Raw genomic sequence first — 9280 nt, forward strand, 5'->3', positions numbered from 1 at the left:
AATTTAGATTTTATTGTGCATCATATCTGAGTACACAACTAGAAACCAACACTTGCTTGGAGAAAACTGTTTCATTAAATGTAATTTCTCTTTCATATGCAAAATTAAATTACTATTTTTATAGCTTACTAAATTACTGCAAATAAGGTACATATAGGAACATCATTACTGCGGTCTCCAATAAAAACAACTGCTGTGACCCTGATGTTAATTACATTCAGGAACACTGAGCCACTTTCTGTCTTAGATACACTGAAAAGAGACCACTGTGGCTTCGTTCATATTTGCGAACAATTCAGAGAAGAGGGCAGTGGCGTGTTGCACAGCAAAGGACAGTGCTGCTGAGAAAAGCCTGATAAATGGACATGTGACCCCCCTTTAAATGACTGTGAGATTGTCTCCGGTTGCAGGGAATGGCAACTCAATCCTAGCCAGGGATCACAAAAGGTCCCTTGCTTTGACTCACTGGGGAAAAGCACACACAAAACACAAAAAGCCCTTTCTTCAGTTTTTTTTTTTTTTTTTTTTTTTTTTACTTTAAGTGAGACAAAAATAAAAGCATATTACTACATTTTGTTTTCATTGTGCTCAGTACAAATCGGTGTCTGTGGACATTTGCGTGACGCAGAATATAACCAAAAGTCAAAGTTGTCTCGGTCACCAGTGAGGTTGAGTTACAACAAACAAGTTTATTGGTTTCTCTGAACAGTGAATAGTTTGTTTGCTGTGCTGGAACTTAAAATGAAGCCCACTTTGTTTTATTTAATTTTCTTTTTTAAATGTCCGCAACTTCTGATGTCTTCTGTTTAAATTATTATGCGTTCTTTGGGTGTCCAATTTTAATTGTAGCGCACAGGAGAGAAGACAAAGGTTCTTTGTTTGCAAAGATTAGCAAGAAGCTGCATTTATGACTTCACCACCCTGCTTTGGCTTCCAACAAAAAAACAAGAAACATTTTTAATTGAATGTTATTGAATGTGCCTTTCTGTATTTTTGTGTTCTTGCATTGTGCATAAGTTCATCCACAGCCTTTAATCAGTACAGGTTTAGAATAAAGCTTAGGTGCTGTATATGGTCCAGATCTGGAATGGAGATGGGGTTGTAAAAGCTCACAGGGTCTAAGAATCACACTAATTACTACATAGGTTTTCTGTGGGTCAGACGAGGAAGAATTTTGTTGCCAATGAAACCACAACCCCCAAATGCAAGACATTTTTTCTAAAGCCGTGTAAGTAGGCATGACACAGTAACGAGCTGAAACTTTTAACTGCCTACACTGTACAATCTGGGCGCCACCTTCTGGATCCAAGTTGTCCAAACTACAACTGGTACTATGATCAAGTAGAGAAATCACTCTCAATTTTCAACACATTTTCAAAAAGTTAAATAATCTTGCAGGAAGTGGATTCATTGGCTCTTTCCAAATCATATCCCTTGGGCGATATATATTTGAAACAAAAAAATCATCTAAACAAATTTCATAATAAACATATTTTTTTTACTTCAAACTATTTACTGTTGCAAATTTCCTGCTCTGCTTTCTGTACATTTCCCTGAATCCAACAATATATTTTTTATCCGGAACCAATATCGTCAAATGGATCTTTTCACTGCAAGAGAAACTACGTGGAAAAACCATTAATACCATTCCATCTTCATTTCACGACTTTAAACTGGCTGTGTTCAGCTATCCTTGTTAAACTGATCTTGAGAGCAGCAAGAACAAAGCCACGTCAGGTTATCGTGCACTTATTGACTTGTGCAGTCATCTGATTCACTTTGTAAATGAAGTCTATTTATGTGTGCACCTGACGAGCTCCATGTTCTACACACTGGGTCTGCTGACTGGTAGGCTCGGAGTTGTCGAGACAGCTAAAATTAGAAGATAAATCAAAAAACCCAACTTCTTAAAAAAAAAAAGAAACGACCTTTATTGAAGACATTCTTGAATGTCGACAGCTGCATTTGATATTAGAGTGGTATTCAAAGAACAATAAAAAGACATTGGGACAGCACATAAAAAAATATTTTTCAAAATAAGGTAAAATACACTACCAACTCAGAAATCTCATTTTTGAGTTGTAACATCTAAAGACTAGTTACTTCCATACTGATTTGTAGTCCTCCTAAACTGTTACATAATATGGCAGGGATAAAGAACTACCACTAGAAAATCTCAAACTTAAGATATGAAGTGTTAACTTTACAAAAAAAGGAGAAAACACTGTACATCTTAAAAACATTAAATATACACATGTTCTTGTTCAATCTGACTTCTGTTTCAAGACGGTGAATTGAGTATATTAGGATTATATGGCATAAACAAAACTTCAGGTCCCATCCCTACGCAGTCTACTCATCATCCTCATCCTCATCATCTTCCTCCTCCTCGTCTCCCTCCTCCTCTTCCTCTTCGTCATCATCGTCGTCAGCTGCAGCAGCTGATTCTGAATCCACTTTGCCCTTTGTGCGGTAGGCAACGATATCCTGTGGGAAAATGTCTTTTCAGTACTACAACACTCTTACTAAAGAAATCTGATTCAATACAAGCTGAAAATATGCTCATCAAATTGTTATTTACCTTGTCATATTTCTCCTTCAACTTGGCCGCCTTCTTCTCATATGGCTGCTTACTTTCTGCAGATGAGCTGTTCCACATTTCCCCCAGTTTCTTCGCTGTGTCCCCAATGGAAAGTCCAGGGTTCTCTACTTTTACCTTGGGGCGAAAGTCTGCACAGAACAGGAAGAATGCAGAGCTGTGGGGGGAAAAATGTGGTGTTTAATGTATTATAATATGTTATTCTTAGACAGAAATAGTCTGACTGTGTACAGGGTGATTATTGTACGTACGGTGGTCTCTTTGGGGCATTGGGGTCCTTGAATCGCTTCTTCTTCTGGCCCTTGGGGGGAATGTAATTCTTCATTTCCCTCTCATAACGAACCTTGTCTTGTTTGGCCATATCTTCAAACTTGCCTTTCTCTTTTGGCGACATTGTCTTCAAGGAAACAGAATCAGTGTTAAAACACCCCTTGAAGGAAAATACAAGATTTAGAGAATAATCTAAGATGCAAATGTTGAGATTAATTTGCGTTACCTTCCATCGCTCAGAGCATTTCTTGGAGAACTCTGAAAAGTTAACCGAGGCATCAGGATGCTTCTTCTTATGCTCCTCTCGGCATGTTTGCACAAAGTAGGCATATGAGGACATTTTGCCCCTTGGTTTCCGTGGATCTTTCACCATCTTGGCTTACTAAACAGGGAGCAAAAAAATAGAATATAAATATATTTGACTTAAATGTATGTAGCAGTGCAAAATATCCAAATAAGCCCCTGCTCAATTGTCTGCCTCTTGCTTTGTCAGTTCCACCTATTGTTTAAATCGGGTGGTGGGAGGGGGGTGTCTGGAGTGACTGATGATCCATTGTATGATGAGGCCAAAATGATGCTCCTCTTAAAACTACAGTCAGCTACACATTATTTCAGTGGCGCTTTATCTTTAGCATTCACCCACAGTGATTTAATACTAAGCTACAATAAAAGACACATTACATAGGAACGCTGGTTAATGTGCAGCTCGCCGGCTTGGGGGTGTAGATGAATATATTAGCATTAGCTTCCGCCTCCATTGATTGTTCGCTAGCTGTTAGCCATTACGGCTTTGTGTCTTCTTGCTTTTAGCGTTAGCCTGTAAGCTAGCTTGCATGACACAGTGCTCATCTCAAGAGACGATTATTAAAATGGCTGATTACAGTGCAAACAATGGCTAGCGGACTGTTTTCACACACCCTCCGTCCGTTTTCACTAGCATCCGGCTCCATTTGTAACCCGCCTGGATGTTTGCGGATTATTGGATTTAAAGTTTCAATGAAAGTGGTATTGATGTGGGAGAAGGATGCTCCGCCTGTATCACCGCACCCCGGGCAGCCTCAGCTCTAGTCAGCGGCATTAACCTTCATTCAGCTACCAGCTAGCATTAGCCTTTATGATAGCGGAGCAGCCAGCCACCGCTACCAGGCTATGGGAGTTAGCTCGTCTCTATTAGCTTGTGGCGCATTAACGGACGTAACCCGGGTGAAGTCAATATTACTCAATCATCGGGAGAGCTGCTATTTAACGTTCACCGCTTTTTGTTATGGTTGTTATTCACCGCAGCGGCTAATGTCAGCGCCCGGTAACTACGTAGCAAGACACCGTTGAACAGCAGGAGCTTAGCATCCTCATCCAGCCCAGCGATGCAACCAAACCAGTACAACGGTGATGTACTCTCTGCCAAACACATCCCAGGTCATTGTTTCATTCATAAGAGTCCCACACTGCCCGCTATATTGATAAAATAAGGTTTGTACTGCTTACCCCTACAGCGCTAAATGACCAGCTGTGCGTCCGTACGTCTCAAACAATGGGACCAAAAGATCCGTCGGTGCGCGGTCTTTTGGCTCCGAGGATCCTTCTGTGTTTATCCTGTGTGCAGGGCTCCGGCTGTCGGACATTGGCTGCCGCCAACTCCTTGGAGTATCTTATTGGACACAGAGTGTCACTGCTGCTTGTTGTTCGGTTGGTTCTCCACAACACGACGCTGCGGTGGCGCTAAACTTGAATGACAGTCGGTGCGTTTCAGTGAAGGGAAACATGGATGGAAGCTGGAAGAGGAATCAGTGCAGAGCTGAGCATTGGGCAGTAAAAAACTGTGCTTTAAGAAAGAGAACAGTATAATGTGAAGTCCTTGTACACTTATCCAAAAAATAGTATTATCAACCAGCTATTCCATGTAAGTAATGAGTTATATTTACTTACCAACTTCATGTGCAACATTTGATTATCATGTACACCATTATTTTATTCCTTTAGTAGCATTGCCAATATTGTTTTTTACTTTTCTGCCCTGCTTTTATTTAATCTTACCCAATACTACTTATTACTATTCAGTTATTCACTGCTGTTAGCCTATTGTACATATGCATTTTAGATTTACCACCATTGGTTTATTTTAATGTTCTTTTAGTTTCAGAGCGATATCTATCACATTTATTACATTCCTACCATTATGGCATTTTACCTCTGGGTTATTATTATGTGTTCATGGATTTATAAGAAGCATTTTAATGCAGTTGCTGACCAGTGTGAAACTAAAGTGCTTTCCATAAGAGAAAAAAGACTGCATCTACCTTAACAAATTTGAATGTTAAGGTTGAGAAACTACAGTGTTATTTATGATATGAATTCCATCCATCCTTTATCTATACACTGCTTAATCCTCATTAGGGTGGTGGGGGGCAATTACACTATTACATTAACCTGAGCATGTTTATGGATTGTGGGAGGAAGCAGGAGTACCTGGAGAAAACCTACGCGTGCACAGGGAGAAGATACAAACTCCATGCAGAAAGATCCCAGGAAGACTAAAGTGCTAACCTCCAAGTCACTGTGCAGCCCTGACAGGAATTCACCTATACAAATATTTTGGTTAGAACCCTACAAAATTAGATAAAATGCAAATTTACACAACTAAATTAGCTAGTTAGGGTAAAACCCGACCCCATTGTTAATTATTGAGATTTACCAATGACAAATAAAATTGAGATCCTACAAAACTATACATGGAAAACCCAAACAATCCAAAGATTCCCTGTGAGCATGCATATTTGACATTTGGCAACCTCATGAACAGGATACCCAAAATAAAGCATATTGGCCAGATTAAAAAAAGAGGTGGAACTGTAAAAACAAAACAGAAAAAGGAGACAACCCATCAATTAAAACCAGAAGGGCAATAAAAAGAAACTGAGTGGGCATGACTAGAGCAGCTTTAGGAACAATTAAAAGCAATGGCAAAAAGGTGAGTGTTTAATTTTGAATTGAAACAGCAAATGGTGGGAAAGGATTTATTATAAACCAGACAACTGTTCCAGAGACTGGGTACAGTAACTGAAAAAGCCCTGCTGCCTCTAGTTTTAGGGCACTGAAAGCACTGGCAAGTAAGCTTTTGGAAAAAAAAAACAGCATGAAAAAATCTGGAGTATTTATTCTCTGAACTGTAAATTGTAGAGCTATTGATACAAATATTCATACCTAGAAAATATTTGTATAGTACATTGGAAGTTTTGTGAAATAAAGGACTTTATATACAAGTCATCCATAAATAGGAAGATTCCATGCTGTGTAAATAACATGTTTATCTGTGAAGCAACAAGTAAACTAACATCTGCTGTAACTGCAGTGGAGGAAAAAAATAGGCTACGGGCTTTTTCTCTGAATATGAATTAGCATGGAATTAAGTTACCCAAGTAATTCTGTAGTAGTTCTGTAAAAAATGGATTTAAGTGCAATACTTGAGTAAATGTGCTAAGTTACTTCCCCAACAGATATAAATAAGACATCTCTGACGAGGCTAAATGTTTAATGCAACATCCCCCCCACTGAGGAGCTCAGAGCAGCCTTTTAAATGTTCTGGTCTCCATAACCACAGTGCCTGGAAACATGCTGCTGGTGTCAGCTCTGCTTCTGTACAGATAAAGCTAATACCTGAAAGTGAGGCTTTCTAAGTGGCGTTAGGATCCACAGTTGTCAGTTACACTTTTCAGCAAGCTGTCCGTGAAGTGAACTTTCATCTGGAAATGGAAATGGAGTGGATTTCAGCGCAGTGAAAACAGCTGTAACACAAAACAAAACAGCAGTCACCAATGGCAACCAAAGGTAACGTTAAATCAAGGATATGCAAAAATACAAAGAAACCTGCAAGCCTCTGTATATTTTCTGACATTTCCATTACAACTTAATGTAATAAGCGAAATGTATCTTTTATGTTGTCATACAGTTTTGTATTTTTTTCAATTTGGAATATTTCCACTGTATTATTTAGGCCTAAAGAGTCACATTTTCTGATGATTACTCCTGTTGTACTGAAATTGTCACCTACAGTAATGCCAATATTATTGTCAAAGTGTTGCATTTGATTCCCCCTGCAATGCCATTTGGCTTCAGGGCAATTTTGGTTCCTACCTGCTGTTGTTAGTGAGTGTAAGCAAGCATGTAATATCCACTGGGCTGCAGAGGACGTGTCCCCCTCACTTTCCAAAATCCTGTTTTTGTACGTCAAGCCTTTTTCAGTTGATAGAGTCACAAGAACTGAGCAGCAGTCAGAAATAATGTAGTAAAAGACAGTATTTTGATTGTAGAATGCTACAGTAATGTAGCAGTTATAGCTAAGATATAGTTATCAGAAAGTATATAAAAAGGAAACTAAAAATGATTTTAAATAGAGTTACAATGCACAGATTTACATAGTATTTTGGGCATTTGTTATAGTGCCTTTACTATTTATAATGAAACGTCTGATTTGAACCCTGAGCTAAGTGTGTTTACTTTTTTGCAATATTTACTTTTTCGCAGAGAGCAAACAGTGGTGGGATCCGTATGAGACATCTTATAAGAAACAGTTCATCAACCAGCCAAACTCAGCTGCAGAGATTCTGCTGTAAGTTCTATTTATTGGATTAAGTTTGTGCAGGATTTGTGTGCTTGCATGTGTGTAATTGTATTTCTGTGTTGATTCATATTCAGGTGCCCAATGTCAGCATCATTTATAGACTCCTATTCAAAGTCTGGACCTTTTGGTTCAACTGTATACAATAAGGACTTCTGCTGGAAGCCATCCTGTAAACCTGAATGCATTCGCGCAGGAACAGCCTCAGGACAGAGGAGAAACAACCCGCATCCCAGCCAGGTTGGTATTTAGACCGAGTTAGCCTCCGTATTACGAGGATGCCATGCTTGACCTCTCATAGTGTATCGTAACCTTTACATCAAGCTTTTTCCCCCTCAAGTCTTTCATGATGTGGAGGCTGCCGAGGGATGCTGCACGAAACTCTGAGTATGTTGCGTTTCCCTGGAAATGTCCCCCATCTGAGGGGGAGATACGTAAAGCATTGACAGCACAGTACTCCTCCACCTACGCATGTGACTTCATGGGTTTGCCTCAAGGTACGACACATTTGTTGGGTCAGTCTTGTGTATATGAGCGCAGGTCGGCATGGCTCCAGGTCAAGCATTTTCTCTCGACAGCTTATTAAAACCTGATTTGACAGGATATGAGGACATCACTAAAGCAGAAGGACGACTTGCACGGCTGCACAGCAGGCATCACATGCCACTCTCCGCTGACGCTGAGACGAGGGCCAGTTACCGCCAGCCAAAGCCTGAGCTGCTGGGCAATCTCTTCCACTACAGCTGCAAAAAAAATCCAAACCTGGCCTGCTGTGGTATCGGTACTGTACACTCAAAACACATTGTAGATTCGTCACTTCCAGTCATTTCTATTAGCTGATCTTCCTCCATGTGTTACAGTTCCAACTGTTGTGCAAAGACACATCCACACTCAGAAGCAGAAGGGATCAGATGTGACAACCTATGACCGGTTTTATGGAAAGAGAGTCGGCGATGTCACATCTGTGATAAAGTCTCTGTTGCCCCAGGAGCTGCAGCAGCTGCACAGAATTTTACCTGAGGAGGGTTAGCATCCATTTGTTTCTTTGAATGTTTCAGCATTTTAACAGGTGGCTCACTGATTTTGATTTGAACAGACACGTAACATAGTTTTTGTGACTTTGGCTTTGCAGAAAAGGAGGCTGTAAAATCAGTTTTGAGTAAAGATGCTTGTCCAAACAACAGGGAGAAAATGAATAAACTTCCAGCGGTTGTGCATAGGTCCTGCTCACCTGAGTGGATATCAAGCTGGCCAGGACCTCTCTAAGCCTTACTGATTATATTTGTTGTTGTGTTATCTGTGTTTGTGTTTTTATGTGAAAATAAAAGCAAAATTAATACATTGTAAATTAAATGTGTTAGCCAGAATTTTTGAGTGTAACTTGTATGTTGTGGTAATTAAACATCTGCACCCAGTTACAAGATATTTGTCTGCTTTCATGTTTCATAACTTCCTCATTCTGCCATCTGACATTGCAAAAAAGCATTGATGCAATTGCTTTTGTCTGCTTATAAAATAACCAGTGTTTTTGCATTTATAATTGGTGTCTTTCAAATCTTCCAGAAAATGTTAGTCATGTTTTGGTTCATTCCTTTCATAGCCAATAAAAATGTAAAAATTAACATTAATGAGATAAATTGATAACTACCCCAAAATTGGTGCAATTATTTACTACTCAAAGCACAATATAAACAGAGCAATATATTGTTGCTTTTAAAAAACATTTAACATGGTCTGTAAGATGTTTCTCCCTTTGTAAATGCAAGGTTTTGTTGTGTTTTTGCAGTCTCAGTTGT

The 9280-nt window shown here is 39.4% G+C and overlaps 2 protein-coding genes across 3 annotated transcripts; one reads left to right on the forward strand and one right to left on the reverse strand.

The window, feature by feature from the left end:
• Positions 1-1904: 1904 nt before the first annotated feature.
• Positions 1905-4498, reverse strand: hmgb1b (high mobility group box 1b). Its single transcript, XM_023262904.3, has 5 exons — positions 4355-4498; positions 3096-3251; positions 2851-2996; positions 2582-2756; positions 1905-2487 (listed from the first exon to the last, which is right to left on the reverse strand). The coding sequence occupies exons 2-5, from the start codon at positions 3240-3242 to the stop codon at positions 2353-2355; spliced, it is 603 nt and encodes a 200-aa protein (XP_023118672.1). The 5' UTR covers positions 3243-3251; positions 4355-4498; the 3' UTR covers positions 1905-2352.
• Positions 4499-4612: 114 nt separating this feature from the next.
• LOC118469785 (testis-expressed protein 26-like) lies at positions 4613-8886 on the forward strand. 2 transcript variants are annotated; one of them, XM_055012159.1, is made up of 8 exons: positions 4613-4769; positions 6583-6694; positions 7391-7475; positions 7562-7724; positions 7825-7981; positions 8086-8265; positions 8345-8509; positions 8617-8886. In XM_055012159.1, exons 2-8 carry the CDS (start codon positions 6682-6684, stop codon positions 8748-8750), a joined length of 897 nt encoding a protein of 298 aa, XP_054868134.1. In that variant the 5' UTR covers positions 4613-4769; positions 6583-6681; the 3' UTR covers positions 8751-8886. The 2 variants fall into 2 exon arrangements, with proteins under 2 accessions (XP_054868134.1, XP_035800684.2); XM_035944791.2 differs by having other exon boundaries at positions 4613-6694.
• The last annotated feature ends 394 nt before the right edge of the window (positions 8887-9280 follow it).

The sequence above is a fragment of the Amphiprion ocellaris genome, chromosome 7, assembly GCF_022539595.1.
Source record: "Amphiprion ocellaris isolate individual 3 ecotype Okinawa chromosome 7, ASM2253959v1, whole genome shotgun sequence".
In the NCBI taxonomy this organism is placed as follows: domain Eukaryota; kingdom Metazoa; phylum Chordata; class Actinopteri; family Pomacentridae; genus Amphiprion; species Amphiprion ocellaris.